The 17,783-nt window shown below is 46.8% G+C and overlaps 2 protein-coding genes across 2 annotated transcripts; both read right to left on the bottom strand.

Moving 5' to 3' along the window:
- Positions 1-1,505: 1,505 nt before the first annotated feature.
- Positions 1,506-7,773, bottom strand: SERLADRAFT_448724 (uncharacterized protein; the record flags this gene model as incomplete). Its single annotated transcript, XM_007317861.1, has 18 exons — positions 1,506-3,624; positions 3,681-3,712; positions 3,772-3,839; positions 3,894-3,946; positions 4,006-4,182; positions 4,247-4,317; positions 4,373-4,503; positions 4,569-4,683; positions 4,740-5,016; positions 5,078-5,147; positions 5,196-5,357; positions 5,407-5,508; positions 5,572-5,757; positions 5,819-5,865; positions 5,915-6,820; positions 6,873-7,295; positions 7,354-7,482; positions 7,522-7,773. 18 exons carry the CDS (start codon positions 7,690-7,692, stop codon positions 3,505-3,507), a joined length of 3,240 nt encoding a protein of 1,079 aa, XP_007317923.1.
- A 5,275-nt stretch (positions 7,774-13,048) lies between these two features.
- SERLADRAFT_466441 (uncharacterized protein) lies at positions 13,049-14,758 on the bottom strand (the record flags this gene model as incomplete). The annotated part of the gene is made up of 5 exons (XM_007317860.1): positions 13,049-13,380; positions 13,436-13,612; positions 13,684-14,164; positions 14,223-14,394; positions 14,457-14,758. 5 exons carry the CDS (start codon positions 14,627-14,629, stop codon positions 13,307-13,309), a joined length of 1,077 nt encoding a protein of 358 aa, XP_007317922.1.
- Between the last annotated feature and the right edge of the window lie 3,025 nt (positions 14,759-17,783).

Here is a 17,783-nt window from a genome sequence, read left to right as displayed (position 1 = left end):
TGTCGACTTATTGCCGCCCGACATGTTCGAGGCCGCGCCCTTGTCGCCACCATTACTGTCATCTCATGATTCAATCGATTCGCTCGTGGCAGACCCTCCAAACACTGCCGTTCCTGCAAATGCGCGGGAATCCGCTCGTAACAATATAATTAGGGAGATGGTTGAAACTGAACGCAAATATGTACAGGATCTTGAGGTCATGCAGGTGAGTCATAGTTGGCTTACTCGGTAGTCTCATTGTCTCAGTAGAGTTTCTGTTAGAAATATTCCATGGCTCTGTCTCAAAGCAACACTATCGACCAGGATACCATTCACCTTCTTTTCCCTGGCCTAAACAAGCTGCTCAACTTTCAAAGAAAGTTCCTTATTCGTCTAGAGAGCACTGCCGAGTTGCCGTGGAAGGATCAGCGCTGGGGTCTTCATTTTATTGAGAACGTGAGTTTATTCACTATGCCATTTCTATCTTTCATCACTTGCTAAATATGGCTTTCCCCTTCATATTTCATTCTACGGATACCTGATTCATTCATCGATGGCGTACCTCGCGCTAATTGGGAACAATAGGAAGAAGAGTTTTCCGTATACGAACCTTACTGCGCAAACTACACCAATGCGGCAGATATCATGCTTGCAGAGGAACAAAACTTGATGGTGCGTCCAATGAACCGAGCTCCGAGAGTCTGTTAGGCTGTTCGCTGTCGAGAACAACCATGTGCAACTGTTGGCGTGGTGACGGCGAATGCCGAGACTTAAGGCCGTTTTGGGAAAAATCCGAATACAGGCTTATGTTACCCGTTTAGATTCACAACAACCTCATCAACGCGAAGTCGGAATTACCTGCTTTTCTCATCAAACCCGTGCAGAGGATATGCAAATACCCCCTGCTGCTTGACGTGAGCATACACCTTGCATAGCCTTGCCCTTTCCGCATTACTGATCAATGGCGGTAGTCTCTCATCAAAGCTGCCAATTCGGCAGAGTATCCTCATTATGACGAGCTTCAGGCCGGCTCTGCAGCTGCCAAGCGGATCACAGACAAAATCAATGAGGCACAACGACGTGCTGAAAATTTGCAAACCGTAAAGAATTTGGAGGGCCGTGTTAAAGACTGGAAAGGCCATCATCTTTCCAATTTCGGAAGCCTTCTTCTGGACGATATCTTTATGGTGACAAAGTCCGAGGTCGACCGCGAGTACCACGTTTTTCTCTTTGAGAAGATCATTCTTTGTTGCAAGGAGGCGCTTCAGCCCCCTCCTAATGGGAAGAAGGCGACCAAGAATAACTCTATTTTGAAGAAGCAGGGCAACCCCCAAACTCCGATCCCATTACCGTCTGGTGTACCAAACAAGAAGAAAGACACGCCTTTGCTGCTCAAAGGACGTATCTTCTTGAACAACGTTACTCAGGCTATCCCATCTTCGCCGAGGAATTCTACAGGTTAGTTCCGATTACTATCATCATTTAGAGTTCTCAAACCTTGCTTGTTTGTTTAGGCTCATCCGCGATAACGCCTTACTCTCTGGCAGTCTGGTGGAGAGGTGATGATGATCTGGAATACTTCACTTTGCGCTGTCGCTCTGAAGAGCAATTGCGACAATGGGAGACCCAGATCAACCGATTGATCAAGGAAGTTGCTAGCCGTCGAGCTTCGGAGCGTGGCTTATCACAGTTTGTCTCGCACGCTAGTCATATATCTGTTCCAGCCCATCAGTTGCGACAATCCCAGTTGTCTAACAATCACGATAGGGCGTCGTCATCTATTTCTCAATCGCAGTATCTGAACAGCCTTCCACCTCATCCCGCCAGTAGTCGCACTCAGCGTGTTGGCCCATATGGCTCGGAAGAACAAGCGTCGACGACGTCGTCCTCTGGATCGTACTCTACTGGCGGGCCATATTCATCAGCTGAAGGCTTTGAGTTTGATCTGGACGATGAATTCGAGGATTATCCTCCCGCAAACAGCATGCCCTCTTCTGGAAGGGGAACGCCGATGGGATCCCGCAGGAGCAATGCGCAAAGCATGCCTCCTGAACGTGATACCATACCAGGCTACGACCGACCTCGGGCACGCACGGAAGACATGAATGGTCAAGTCATGGCTCAATGGAGATCCCACAACGGCGTGATGCCTCTTCCGCCGATTGTCAGTTTACAGCAGCAGATGCACCGCCCTTCTGCATCACGTCTGAATTCTACTGCGAGTGCTGTAAGTGGATCGAGCTATGCTTCTGATACCAGCTTTGGTTCTGGCGTCAGGCCACCTCGTGCTCCTTTGAACAGCAAGTTCAGTTCTTCCAAACTGAGGTCGCAGTATGATAGTGGCGAGTCGCCGCGGAGCATTACCCCAGCGCCGTCTACAAATGGGCATGTCATACCACCTCCCAATCGTTCGCGTAGCGCCAGTCAGCCAAATGTATATTTTCCAAAGGGTGTTCCTCCGCCTGTACCCTCCACGACGCAGTGGACGCACAGATCAAAAAGCTCCATGGCCGAGAGCAAACGGGGGAGCGGTTCAAGTCAATCTACGGGTGACAGCTCGGAAGATTCTCCAAACAGCTCGTCTCCTATTACACCTTTTGGTTCGAGTGAGTCCTCTCTCGGGGGGTCAGCCCTCCACCCCTCACGGTCTCAAAATTTTGAGACTTTGGCTGCGACCGGTGCTCATTTCGCTTTCTCACCTCCAGTAAAGGTGAAAGTTCACTTCAACGAGGATATATTCGTCATCCAGGTTCCCAAGTCCACGGAGTACAACGATCTCGTCGATAAAGTTGGCAAGAAGATCCGGCTGTGTGGACCACGCCGTGACGATAGCCCATTGCGAGTAAAGTACAAGGACGAGGATGGTGACATGGTCTCTTTGGGGTCGACAGAAGATGTCCAAATGGCGTTTGAGGCATACCGACCAGGAGGACAGGTCACTTTATACGTGACCTAAACTTCCACTGCATCATTTTTCTTTATTTCGTTATTCCCCATATCCCCTCTAGCATCGCATCCATCATCCAATAACCTACTTCGATCTTCGCTCGTTAAATTCTTTGCTTTTTTCTTTGGGGACTATCATATTAAACTGCACATTCCTTTCACATTTTGTGTACTACTGGCATGTTCACACCCACGCTCATTACACTTGTTCCATTTTCTCATCCGCGTTCTGACATTTCCCTCGGGCAACCCTTTCAGATCTGGATCAATCACACATGCCGGATACATCTCTTTATCATCTACATCATACTCGTTCTGCCCCCTTCGTGTCTACTCGGATTCCTTGGCCCTTTGCGTCGGCGTTTTATCTAATATTCGGAGCATTGGTCATGTGTAATTTTTACTAGAATACTGCAATCGCTGCTATAGGTCTACCTGAATACATTATGTGTTATTGCATACCGTTCTGTTCGAATCTATGAATACTATGCATTTTCAAAGGCAACATTCAATGTGTTTTGTGCATATCTAATGCTACATTTATATTAACGATACCGGATAGGAGATAAAGCTTCTAGTTCACAACGCATCAGGCGAGATGTCACCCAGCGTGTTTATATCTGCTGCACTCATAGTACTGTAGGCACTGTACAACGAGCGTGTGTCGTCGCCATACTCGGATTGAGAGTCGATGGTTTCCTGATTGGTAAATGAAATGAATGAGATGAGCGTCTTTCAAGAATAAATTAACTGACATCGAAATAATGATGAGCGATACCACGAGGGGCTGGAATGTTTACGTTAGATTCAGGCGGTCTTACATACAACTTTAACAAGAATACTCACTGCGTGGAGTTTTTGGCAGTCGACAACTGACTCCGCTTTGCAAGATATGATAGGCGACCAGCCCGGACCTTTGGCATGCAGGTCAGCAGTCTAGGATGTTATCCGAGGAACACCGGACTTACCATCCCGTCTGATGCGAAGCACCTAAACCGCGGCCATTGTCGGCATGGAAGAACTTTAGATACAGTAAGATGTCAGCATCCAACAGAGTTTGACATGCATGCATGCAAGTACCTCATAAAACCACACATAATCACGGAAATTAGGATCGTGGTCCAACTTTGGATTTCCGCCGTTAGTAGCTCTTTTTCCCCCCATGTCGCGCCCAAAGATGTGTATTATCCGGTGTTGGATCTCCTCTGCAACTTCAACGAGATTCATATATTCACCACTGCCCGTTGGGCATTCGACCTGTTATTGTGAATTTTAGTCAGCAGGCTATTTATACACAGAGGAGAGAAAATGGCTAAGTTACCTGTAGATCATCTCCGTAATACTGATGGAATCTTTGGAGACTCTCTATCAATAGGAAATTCACGGCAAGCCCTGAGAGAAATTTGACCTAAGCGTTTGAAGCAGCCTGGAAAGCTCTCGTACTCACAGATTGGACCCCTCCAATTAGAATTTCCACCAAACATGCCAGAGCGCGAATCTCCAGGCCAATAACCAACTTCATACCATTGGCCATTTGCATTCATTCCCCAGGGTTCATCCTTATGCTTTTTTGATAATCTTGAAAATGGGGTACATGGTTAATATTGAAACATTGCGACGACAAATTTAACTCTAAAACTCACGAGCGGATGCCATGTTCACTGAAGAACTCATCCTCATCCAGCATCTTTTCTAATATCCGGATGAGACGCTCCTTACTCGCCAAGGCCAAAAGACGCCGTTCACCCTTACCTCCAGCTGTATTGTAAGGCTAGTATGATTATGTTACTACCCAACCGGCATGCAAAACTCACCTTTCATATTAGCCATGTTTCTCTTTGATACCTCGGGTCGATTATCTATGAACCACTCCATGCGCTTTTTGAAACCGGGAAAGCGATTGATTGTCGCCGGTTCAAGAACAAGAGTTGCATAAAGTGGTATCAGACGACAAGCTGCGAACAGGAGTTGCTTCGACTGTCCTGGGCCAAATTGAATAACGTCATAGTACATTCCGTCCTCTTCGCTCCAGAGACTGAGTTCGTTCTCTCCTTCCCGATATGTCATGGCATCTGCAATGAAAATGAAATGCTGCGGTTTGATGCACAGGAGCCGTCAACAAGGCCAATGGGTCATCAGAATTCTGACTCACCTCGAAGAATTTGGATGCAATATCTTCATAGACTGGATTATTTTTGGCCAGTTCCAAGGCAATGTTCAACCTATCATCGTCTAAGACCTTAGAACTAAGCGAAAAGCGAATAACTCACATATTGAGGCAATAGAATGCCATCCAAGCTGTTCCGTCCGCTTGACGCAGTGTGCCGCCTGTAGGCAGCGGTTCTGAGCGATTGAAAACGCCGATATTGTCCAGACCTAGGAAACCTCCTTCAAATACATTATTTCCGCCTTGATCTTTCCGGTTAACCCACCTGAAAATAATTGATAGGAGAACGCTATTTGGGGATCATAAATTCATACCATGTGAAGTTAAGTAAGAGTTTTTGGAAGACCCGCTCTAGGAAGTCGAAATCTTCTTTACCAGTGAGCTTCCGCTCGATCTTAAATACTCTGAATGTTGCCCTAAATAACACAGTATATGTGAATGATTTGATGAAACGACTTTGGGGAATTTGAAGTACATACCAGGCATGGACAGGAGGGTTAACGTCACTAAAATTCCACTCATAGGCCGGAATTTGACCGTCGGGCTTCATATACCATTCTCTGGTGAGCAAATCCAGTTGCTTCTTTGCAAATGCGGGATCAACCACTGCTAGCGGGATGCAGTGAAATGCAGTATCCCATGCAGCAAAGAAAGGGTATTCCCATCTAAGTATGTCACATTTAGCTACATTTCGATGGCCCTGGATGAGATGATAGGCTAGCGTACTTGTCAGGCATGGACAAAATATCCGATATATGCATATGGCGCCAATCCTGTGCAGCCCTTAAATATGAGGAGTTCGTACAAAATTTCATCACGCACCTTGTTTCTAATATGCTTGCGTTCGGGTGGTGGTGGGGGCTGAGCCGGATCACCCTCGATCCACTCTTTCTGTATGAACTGATAATACTGCTTGGTCCATAACATACCTCCAAGAGCCTGCCTCATGATTTGTTTTAAATCATCGCTGATAGGGCCAAAGACCAGTGAATTATAGAACTCGTCTGCCTCCTCGCGGCGCTGCTCTACAGTGTCGTCAAACAGACCGTCGTCCTCCACATCAGGATTTTTTGAGGGTGATAGAGGCGTTAGCTTCATGCGCACGACTGCACATCCTCCATGGCCAGGCACATCACGAAATACGTAGTGGGCAGCTGATTTTGTACCGGTTTTCTCTGGGTTGACAAACGATGGCGGAGGTGGAGAAGGAGCACATAGGCTTACGCGCCGTTCGCGTTTTTCGTTCGGGCGAGGCGTTGTATTGACATCTTCTCCGCTTCCGTTGGGGGACCCGCCATCCACTTTGGGTCGATGGGTCATTATTATATGATCATGGAAACCATCTTTAACATATGGTTTGACATTTTTACCGTCATATAGCCTGCGGAAATTGGTGTCATTTTCTGTGAAGATAAGGTCTGGCTGTATCGTCGCCTCTTCGCATTCTATGTCTTCAATAGGTTTTCCGTCACCGCGAACTGGTGGAGGTGAGGGAAGACAGTATAGGTAAGCTTTCCTCATGGAAGGGTGCCTCGCTACTATATAGTTGACTTCGCTGCTAGTCACCGCGGCTGTAAGTGACGGCATAGTCGGCTTTTCTGAAGGCCAAGACCAGGTATTTTTAAACCATAGCTGAGGAATAATGTGCAGAGTCGCTGGCTCTGGGCCACGATTATAGCTTGTGATCCGTACGTAGACGTTTTCCGGATCGTCTTCGCCTTTCGCGTACTACATATAATCCCTGTCAATTTTGAGAAAGTCGGTAGTCCAGATTACTTACCTCTACAAATACATCCCAGTAACGATCACCATCAAATGCATCTGTATCCAGTATCTCATACTCCGCGACATCACGGTCCCTGTGGATGTTTTCATTCACGAGCTCTTCATATGGATATCTGCGTTGAGGATATTTGTACAAGAACTTCATATAAGAGTGTGTGGGAGTAGAGTCGAGGTAATAGTAGAGCTCTTTGACATCTTCCCCATGATTTCCTTGGTGGCCCGTGACGCCGAACAATCGTTCCTTAAGAATGGGATCTTGTTCATTCCAAAGTGAGAGTGATAGACATAGGCGTTGGTGATTATCTGATATTCCAGCAATACCGTCCTCACCCCACCTATATGCGCGAGATCGAGCGTGTTCGTGAGGGAAGTGACTCCACGCGTCGCCGTTTGCAGAGTAATCTTCACGGACCGTCGCCTACAAGCAAGATCAAGTCAGACAAGGCTAAACAATTATTAATCCGATACCATTTTACCCATTGTCTGTCACTGAGATATGGTCCCCACTTTTTCCAGTGTCGTTCTCTCTTTTCGTCTTGTAAGAGACGATATCTCTCGGTCCCTTGATAGTCGGCTCCTAGTCTCTCTGCGAGTTTCTGGCGATACTTTGATTGTTCAGCATCCAATCCATCTTGAGAGCCTACTGATAGCGACTTTGCAATTTTTGGCGGAGGAACTGGAGAAGCAGGAGGTTTTGGGATGTGTATGGTCAGACCAGGGTCAGAGGCCTTCGAATCAGTTTGTTGAACGTTGCCACCGCTCTCGCCGCCTCTGAAAAGCCTCCCTTGTACAGACTTGATGTATTCTGAGGACATGATGGGAGGGAGGGGGGAGAAAGATCGATGGTTATCGCGTTCTCAAATCCGGGTTTATATATGTTCTTTCTAGTTCGAAGCAGTAACCCAGTCTGCAATGACGTCGGGCGAAGTGATGGGTTACGTAATCCAGATAAGTGCAAAAATGCCGGCATCCTTACCACCACCACACCACACCGGGCCAAGGTTGTTCAGGTCATTATTTAGAAGTTTTGCCAAACAAATATATAATCCGTTAGTTTAAGAATACCACTCCACAAACAAGCCATCAGAGAACAAAGAAAGATCAAACTGGCTGATCCGACAAGCGGTTGGGTATATCATGTATGTAATGTAAGATGTTAATCTCAAAAAAAAAAGAAAACAGCATAAAGCACTGAAATCGTAGTAAGTACCAAAATGCCAACATAATGAAAAATGTTCGTTGAAAGATAGTAGCAGACACAGGGAACGAAGCACAAGTAGATTGGCTGCCTGCAGATCATATGATTTCTACAAGAAATACCATCCCCGAAGAAAAAAAGTTGACAAAAACAACAATGAGTCGTAGTATACGTCGTACCAAGTCAGACTGAACTCGCTTTTACGTCGTGCCGGCGACCTGATTTTGTTGACACCAAAGAGCATCGCTATTACAAGCTGATCCAGGAAATCAACGGATTTTGTTGACGCTCCAACCTCCCTCTGAGTCAGCTGCCATGAGGACACTCTGTGCCCAATCATCGTCATCGTCCTTATCATCATTACTTATCGATACGTTGAGATGACGATAGGGAGCTCCCGAAGTAAAGGAGTTTAACGAAGTCGAGGAACTGTTAAACTGAGCAATTGGTGTCTCTAATGCCGTTGCTAGTGATGTATTCGACTTTGAAGCTTGGTGAAACGAGGAGTTCTTTGGAGTTGGGCCTGAATCATATGTTCTTGAGCTGTCATGATCAGCGTCCTCTTCGTCCTCGTCGATACCTAATGAAAGTCGAAGCGAAGAAGAGTCGATTGCCGTGTTAAGAATAGGTGGAAAGCTGTATCGGCTCGATTGCGGTGCAGTAACCATTGATTCGGGCGATGACGTTGACGTAGACGTAGACGGCGACGAGTATGACTGAGAAAAGTTTTGCTGTGTAGATGATGTGGTCGACGATGGAACAGACGGAGAGACTACTGGCATCGGCGACGCAGACCGCTTGGAGAAAAGCAGATGTAACGAGGGCTTTTTCATCCTTTTCGCTCGCGATGCTAAAGAGCTCGAGGTGAGCGCGTCTGCTTGCGAGAGACTAGAATGAGAAGGAAGAGAAAGTAGAGGATTGAATTTCCTGCTTGTAACGGGCGTGGACGGGACGCTTCCACCCGTTGAAGGAAACTGAAATTGTGCCTGAACTGTTTGTTTTTTAGGCGTTGAAGGGAGAGGCAGATGTATTGCCTCTGCAATAACAGGAGAGCGGGGAGAGTCAGAAGGCTCAGATTTATCGAACTCGTCTGTAAGAGGGAAGTGCTTGGGAGGAAGTGAAGGGGAACCTGAAGACGTCGATGGTGTGGCCAAGGACTCAGCAGAAGATGATAATGAAGGTGGTGAGTAGGGATTAGACAAGTTATAGTTCGCAGAAGTAGGTGTTGGTGGTCGATGATCCTGTGAACTTTGTGACACTGATGAAGTGTCGTCGGGGCTAGGTAACGAGGGCGTTATCTCACACGACTCGGGTGTGGTCACCTCACTGTCTGAGGAGGCCTTTCTCGCAGGCGATGACTGAGATGATAACGAATCGTTGCTGGTTTCACAGTCCACGTACAGCGTCGACGTTGGGTCTTCTCCCACCGGAATATCAGGTAGCGCACGGGCGGAATCCTCGACATCGCCTCCGGAAGGTGCATTATCCTGTGTTTCATCTTCCACAGATAGACTTTCCGTTACCTTGGAATGCATTTCCATAGAATCGGGAAGTGCTTTCGTTTCCTCCTTGACTGCCACAGCACTGTCATCACTGCGACTTGAATTCCGTACTTGATCCACCATCATATCATCATTGTCGAGAGAAGTATGATTATCGGAAGAAGCCCCGTCATCCCACAACCCTTCACTCTCACACAGAGCTTGAAGCAAGGAAGGGTTCATGTTCAAGCTCGGACATAAAACCAATAAGAGATTGCTCAATGGCATCTTTGTGTCCCCTGACCTGGACGCAGTTGCATTAATAAGTTCAGTGACGGTTCTTAAGAGATCGCGATTCTCCTGAGGGAGCCGGGCGATCAGCGAAGACAAGGCCCTACGAAGGGACTCCGAAGGAGGGCTTGATTTGGCAAAGACGGGCATGGCAAGGGTGGACAAAGAGGGTGGCTTGCGTAGACCAAATTTCGGTGATGATGGTAAAGGTTGGTTGCCTTGAGAGGGACCTTGCGCATTGCGCTCGGTTAGGATAGCTGCCTCGAAGTAGGGCGCTAAGGCATGCGTCAGGATAGGTTCTGGTACTGAAAATAATTCGAAAATCAATCAATGACCCAGAGATTAACCAGTTACACATACATTCACGCAAATAAGCCTTGAATATGGACGCAACCGCGTGCGGATCTAAATCTCCTGGGTTACATAGTGCAAGGTCATAATCGGCGCCTAATAAGCTGTTAGTATTTTAGCGTTTTCAAACGAGGAAGATTTACTGACCAGTGTCGAACTCCGTTCGTAATTTAGCTACGTGCGATGAACGACCGCTGACACTATATGCCACGAACAACAAAATGAGAACGACGCCCACATATCATATAGGAGATATAAAGTCTCACCGGAAAAGCCCCAACTCCTGGACACCACATACTAAAATATGTTGCGCACATCTTACCACCAGGGCAGGCAATCGACGATTCTCTAATGAATCATCAGATCCAGTCCGTGGTTTTCCCTCTCTAGTTTCCGACTGGCTTACAGATACTGCATCCGTAGGCCTCCGTAAACTTGATATACTTGTCCGCATCGCTTCTATGGCAGTGTCCCTAACACATGTCTTCAGATCCCGTCCGAAGACCAAGCCACCCGCCACACCTGCTCCCCCTGGCGTAAATCTCATAGGGCCTCTCAGTCTCTTCCCTAGGATCGGCCCTAAAGGCATAGAAAATCCTTCCGTGTCAGATAACGACGAAGAAGTACCAGTGGAGTTGATGCTCCAACTTCCAGAAGGAGCCTGAGGCGTACGTCTCTGCTTCTTCAAGTGGACCATATCCGAGTGATTTGAGCTGCTTCTTGATACCGGACCCGATCTTCCGCTGGAAAAAGATGAAGGAGCAGATCCGGTTGGCGAACTTGACATGTATCCTGAATTCGTGGTAGTATGCCTTGCACCCCACACGCGGCCCATCTTCTCGACCGCACGTCTGGCGAGTCCTGCCGCTGGAGCAAATCCATTTGACATACTGATAGCTGTCTGCCGGAAAGTTGGCGGAGCTTGTCCAGTATGTGCCAATGATGGTCTGCGAGGGGCAGGAGGAAGATCAGGTAGGTTGCGTTCCTGACGAGCAGGTGACGCCAAATTACGAGCACCTGGGGAAGCAGCCAGATTGCTTCGAGTCTGGAGCCCAGAGTGGCCTGAAGATGATACAGAACTTGCCGGAGCGATAGGGCCAGTACCTGCCTCTCTCATCAATGCAGGTAACTCCTTCATCGCAGGAGGTGCCACAGGCACGCTGTCTGACATGGTTCTATGCACTGGGATCGTGTCGAGACTGGCTGACGCATTGGTCACAGTGACCTCTGGCGGGGAAACCTTCACTGTTAATGGACCTCCAAGGTTGAGAGACTTTGACCGGCGATTCCGGACCTTGATGGAAGACGATGGCGAAGTGTGCTGACTCGAGGGCATTGTTCTTGATGGCGGGTACTCCTTTGAGTATGACCGTTCTGTATCGTCCTCCTCTGGCATAGTGTTCTCCGCTTCAGTAAGGAACGCACTTAGCCTTTTATGGCCTGGGACAATAGTGTGCGTAGAATGCAGCGAGTCAGCCATAGAAACAGGACGTGACGTCCGAGAGCCCAATATGAATCCAGGACGTATTGTGTGGTGACTCATGGTAGAATCACTCTTCCTCCGGGCCTCCTTTGAATCAGGTTTTTCACCGTCCTTCCTGCTGTTCTCCTTGTCCACAGTGGCACCCGTCTCGTCATGCTCATCGACTCTACGCATGTAATCGATCGCAGCCACGATACTCGGACTCGACGTCATAAGAGATGTCCTTTTATCCACGCTAGTATTTATGGACTGTGGTAAGAGACGTGGCACAGCCGACTTTGGTGGCGGGGGCGGGGGCATGTTCGAGGACGGCGAGATAGGAGAGGACGTATGCCTTTTGCTGAAAACATGTGATGCCAGCTGGAGTGTCAACTGCTTGGGGCCCAATTGGTGGCGAGGAGTGGCATGAGGGGGAGCCGAAGACGAAAGCGCAATGGATTGAGGAGTGTTATCCCTACTGAATTTACGAGCAGTTACTGGTGAAGACTCGATATTATCCGTCTTTTTCCGGCGACCGGCAAAAGCGCGCTTGAAACGGGAGCCAGTTGAACCTGAACCTGACCAAACCGTGGGTGACGAAGCTGGAGAGGGTGGGATGTTTTCAGGGCGGCTGTAAACCTGACCCATTGGAGTTGGAGGGGGGGGAGGAGAGCGAGGTAAAGCGCTGGATCCAGAACAGGCTGGGGAGGTCTTAGTTGTGGTGGAGGGCGATGAAGCGGAGTGATCGGAGGTTATGATATCGGACTGGCTGGAGTTGGAAGCGGGCGCTGCAGGTAACAGCATGGATGAAGCTGCGGATGAGGAAAACGAGGAAGAGAGCGAGGCAGAAGACATAGAGGAGGTCAACTTGTGATTTGCCTGTGTGTCCTGATGAGATTGCAGAGGCATGATACGAACGAAACAGAAATGGAAAGTTACGATATGGACTTGGGGAATCGCTTCAGAATAGATAATTATGGGTCTAAGGGAGTAAATCAGACGCAAGCGTCAGCATCAGAAAAGACAGCCCAGCCAAGCACGTAAGAAAAGCAACGCGGCGACAGCGAGGCAGCGCAAAAAATAGGGATATGTGCACGAATGACAGACAATACTCACCATAGAAAATCCAGCATCAAAAAAAGAGAGAGAATTCAAGATGTATCGTATAGATAAGTTGCAGATTAAAATGGGGAGCACTGGCATGAGCTGGTTGCCCAACAACATCCACTGAGCCACGGTCTCAGGCTGTGGGAATGCAGAATGGATCTTTGATATGCGCTATATTGGACTCCGAACCTATCTGTTGGGAACAATTCCCCCATTTATGCTCCATGCTCTTCCACGTTTGCACATTTACAGCCTTGGATGCAGTATTCAGTGCAAACTAATGTTCATCTTGATATCACATTGGATAGCCTGCAAGTTATCCACAGCGGCCAATTGGTCGAGGATCATTAAATACTTCTCATCTATATGCATTCGGACCCGTATTGTCCTACGCTAGTTCTATACCTCGGCTTGTAATGTAGATTCAAAAAACTAAATCCTGTCCGGCGGTCTACTCCTCTACTCTATCCCAAAAGGTAAGAGACTATCACTGCGAGAAATAAAGGAACGTGCGACGTATGGCACACCGCATCTCGCTATCAAGGCGTTATTAGCAATTCCTTCACCAGTTCATACGTAAAGAAAGAAGTTGCAATACTCGGAGCAACTTTTACTAGATGGGAACCGTCAGTCTATAAGAGAGGCACTTGGAATATAAAATCGCTTACGCAAGTTAGGCCACAAGCCCCTGTACAAGCCCTGCAACCCTTCCGTGCGAACAATGCTTTGCAGTGCATCAAGCGCTCCGTTATATTTATACCCAAGCCCTCCAGATGCCATGCCTGTCACCTGCATCTTACGCCTCAATACGTCAAATGGATATGTCAGCGTCTGTGATACTGATCCTGTATCCATCGAGACCGATGGACAAAACGATTAAATCAGCGCTCTAGGCCATTAGCAGTGATGATCTTACCAGCTAAGGCTCCGCAGGCAAGCTTTCTCGCGATACTGCTCTTTCCTGGTGGAGTAATCACCCCTCGCAGTGCTTCATAAGCCGCAAAATTGATTCCAACGTAAGGCGCGACTCCCATCGCGGTGGGAACCAAGCCACGATACAATCCTCGTATCCCGCCCTCCTCTCGCATCACTTTCAGTGTCATGCCCCACATGGAAGACTCTGCTCGTGATATTCCAGCGCTATGCGACACAGAGGACGAGGTGTGGTAGGCGGATGACAAAGCTTGTTTCACGGAGGGAGCGGCCGGCGTAGTCGCGGTCTTTGATGGTGGATTTTTCTGTTGTGATGAGATGGCTATTGAAGCTGTTGCGATCGACAGTCGCGAACGCACGAGGTCCAACGGGTATGTCGAACACACCGAAGTGATTCCTGCCAAGGCCCCGCTCGCCAGGCGCTTCGGGGTATCAAGTTCTTTGGACCCAAAAGTCGCGAACCACTGAAGCGAGGATTAGAATCAACAATCCACGGAAGGGATGGTAGCGGGTTCGGTTTACCTTTTTTAGTTGCTCGTACGTCGTGAATTGTACGGCGCTATATGGTACGATTCGCAGACAGTTGATTCCGTTTCCTCTCATGTATCCTTTGAACCCTTCTTCTCTCCACATTCGCACTAGACTTCGCCATACACCTTTATATTGTCGGTCCGACCCTCTCGGCTGGACTTGTCTGTGGTGCAGAGCATCAGGCTGAACTCGATGATAATGCAGCGATAACGGAAGAAGGCTCACTGTATAATTTTAAGCCTCTCTAAGGGGCTGACCACCGTACGCGACGCTGCTCCAGCGACACCACCTGCAATAAAATATGATGCAATTTCCGGCGTAACGAATGTGGGCTTTGGTTTTGTAAGAGCCTCCTGCGGCTTTACTTGAACTTGCGACGTAGATTGTTGGGATGTCATGGTGTTGAGCTGCAGATAATGGGCATGAAGATATGTATAATAATGGCGGTCAAAGTCAAAGAGTGAAGCAAAGCAAAATACGACGTGGAGCTGCTTCAGCACGGCTGGCAGTGCAAGGAACGGGACAGTGAATATGATTGAAAACTTATTCGGACCAGTGCAATAGGGCGTCACGTGCTCTTGCCGAATAGCAAATATGCAGCTTTCGCCTCCGGATAACATCGCCCTCCGGGCGGCCTTCCTGTTTTGCCCAACATACACTGGGTTGTATACTGTCGTTTATGGGGGTTTCGGGTTTGATGGGGAGTTCAGATGGCATCATATTATCCGTGCTGCACTTACCATAGTCCTTAGATATTTTATCTGGTGGTTTCTATGGCCCAAAAAACCACCTTCAATGTGTTTGCAGCCTCACATTTGAGTATTTGGTGGTTTAAATGTTTTTTGTGGCTTTGAGATTGTAACACTCAAATGATAGAGCTGTCTACACTAAAAATTCAGATTCTCACCCTGTCTTGCTATGCCCAGCCATTGAGCAATTCATCAGACTGGGATGACAGTCAACTCTCACTCCTGGTTGGGCGGTCTTTGAACGTGGCATATGTGAGACAACGTTAAACTATAACAAAAACAATACCCGTCTCCGTCTGCACTTGCAGGGAGTAAAAGGCACGATGAGTTTTGAGGTCAACAGGTGCTAGAGATTATAGCAGGTAGAGGACTGATGGTAAACTCAAAGGTTTCTGATGAGGGTGAAGCGGGTTATTCAAGTAATAGAAAGCTAAAGAATGATACATGAGTATGTAAGGTTTTTATAGCTAATCGTCTATTTGTCAGGCCGGAAGTGGAATGAAAGAAAAGTGGTCTGAGGATGAAACTATCCAATAAGAAAAAGAATAACTATCGTACGATTTCAGGGATTAATCAACAGGTGAGAGAATGTACTAATGATAAGTATTGTCACGCATGTTCAGGAACTGTATCCTCATGATGAGGTACAATCCTGACTCAAGCGTCTATTAATATCTCCAGGCACTGATGGGGCTTGGAGCTGGTTGGCGAGATGTCTACCACCAGTCCTTACCCATTGTGCTGGCTGGCTGGGAGTACTACCCAGTCTCTGATATGTGATATGAAGTGGTAACAATGGTTAAGAAAGCCTGTGAGGGCTATGAGAAGCAAGATAGCAAAGGATACCTCTAGCCCTAGAGCCAGAGGTGTGATGGGAAAGTGTCTGAGAGCCAAGACATGGAACAAAAAGATAAGAAAATAAGAAAATATAAATGGTCCTTACAGCATACACCATAATGTGGGTACACCATTACTTTTGTGATATCCAAACCCCTCATCAAATTCAAATCCTCCATAAATGATACTATTCCTGGATAGCTGTTGGAAAGGAACGTACATGTAAAGGAAAGAAGATCATAGGTATAAACAAAGGGAACCAGTCTGTCTCATGCTGTTTAACACTCCTAAGCATCAGAAACTCCTCTAAGTCCATCCAAGTTACCATATATGGAAAGTAAAAAGTAACCCATCAATACACCATGTGATGTCCATAAATGATCCATATGCTCTATTTCTGGGTTACCCAGTGTTATTCTAATGGATCTGAGTTTTGACTAGTGATCCAGACAGTGTATCTGAAAGCAGATCAAAATACTTTGGATAGTCCAGATACTCTAGAAAACAAGTAGATAGTCCAGAAAGTGCACTGGAGTTAGTGAACATGTCTGGATATGATGGTAAATTGGACTCAGTGAGTGTAATGTCTCTACACTGGTTCTAATGCCTTGTGGTGTCTTATAAGACTCCAATGCCAATGTGGCATGGCAAAGCATTGTGGGAAAGCCATGAGCTTATAATAAAACTATAGGTCTCATCACAATGAATTGTAATAACATTGTAACAGAGTCCCAATCTGAGTTGTGGCTCAATATAATACATTGCTATGAAGTTACAATGGTGTATTGGCTTGACTGGCATACCATTGTAACAGAGTTCTAATGAATAACCTGTAGATTGCAATAGCTATATAATATCTTCTAATGGCCAGTGGTTGGTTCAAGTGGCTGGAGTTTTCATTGTATCAAAACAAAAAATATATATTTTCACAAAAACACTGAAAAATGACATGCAAACCATAAGTCTGAATTTACTTGTCGGTTATGACTTCTTTCACTTTACTGCCTGTTTGCCATGCTTTCACTAGGGGTGCAGCAGCTGGGGTTCCAGCATTAGCACAGACTTTCCCTTTCTTCTTTGATACAGCTAGTGGCTCAATGTCAGGCTTGGGTGGAATTTCAGGTTGATGGAGATCAATTGTGAGGAATCAATTTTTCTCATTGCATTCCCATCATGTTGTGGCTATCCAACTCATTCCCTGTCACTCCTCTCACCCTTGGACTAGAGATTACGGCTGGTATCTTACTACTCTTATCTTTTTTCTTCTTATTTTCCATTCACACTCATGTTCTATTGTACTTACAACAAAGGAGAACCATTGTAGGCCCTCAAGAAGATATCCAGATGACATAGCAATGATCTAATGCTATGTCTGGGAATACTTTGGAGGGATATTGATCAGCGATATAGGCTGTGACTTAGCACCTCATCATGGGCTTACTGATACAGCCAATTGTACATCTCTTACCAAGACTTTCTCTCACACAATTAGTAAATATGATAGATCGGACCACTTTCCCTTTCTGAGTACATACTTGATGTATTATTCCTTAGTTTAATATTAGTTTGGATTTGCGCCTATATCAATACTCTTCAGCTCTCATACCCTGATCTACCGCCTTTTCTCAAGGACTTAGCCAGGCATTAGTTGTTGTTATATAGCTTTGTATTTGTTGCCTGACAGTTCCGTGGAATTTGGGAGGATTGTTTTGTTATTTTGTTTGTGTGTGGTTTTCTAGCAAACAGTCTTCATCATTGACACCACAGATCAGATTGCAGGTCTGCATGTCAGTCTGCAAAGTCCACACTTTTGAGTCTAAGCTGAGTAGGTATGTCACAGCAAGTTGTGGTCTTGCTGGAAAAGTGATAAAACAAGTGTGTGAGCAATGATATGCATGGAGGATGAATATCAAGCTGAGAGTACAACAATGGAATGACTCCTGAGAGTCCACTTTTTGGGTCTATA

This window comes from Serpula lacrymans (genome assembly GCF_000218685.1).
Source record: "Serpula lacrymans var. lacrymans S7.9 unplaced genomic scaffold SERLAscaffold_6, whole genome shotgun sequence".
Lineage (NCBI taxonomy): Eukaryota > Fungi > Basidiomycota > Agaricomycetes > Boletales > Serpulaceae > Serpula > Serpula lacrymans.
The sequence above is the reverse complement of the archived record's forward strand: the minus strand, read 5'-3'. Positions and strand labels throughout refer to the sequence as shown.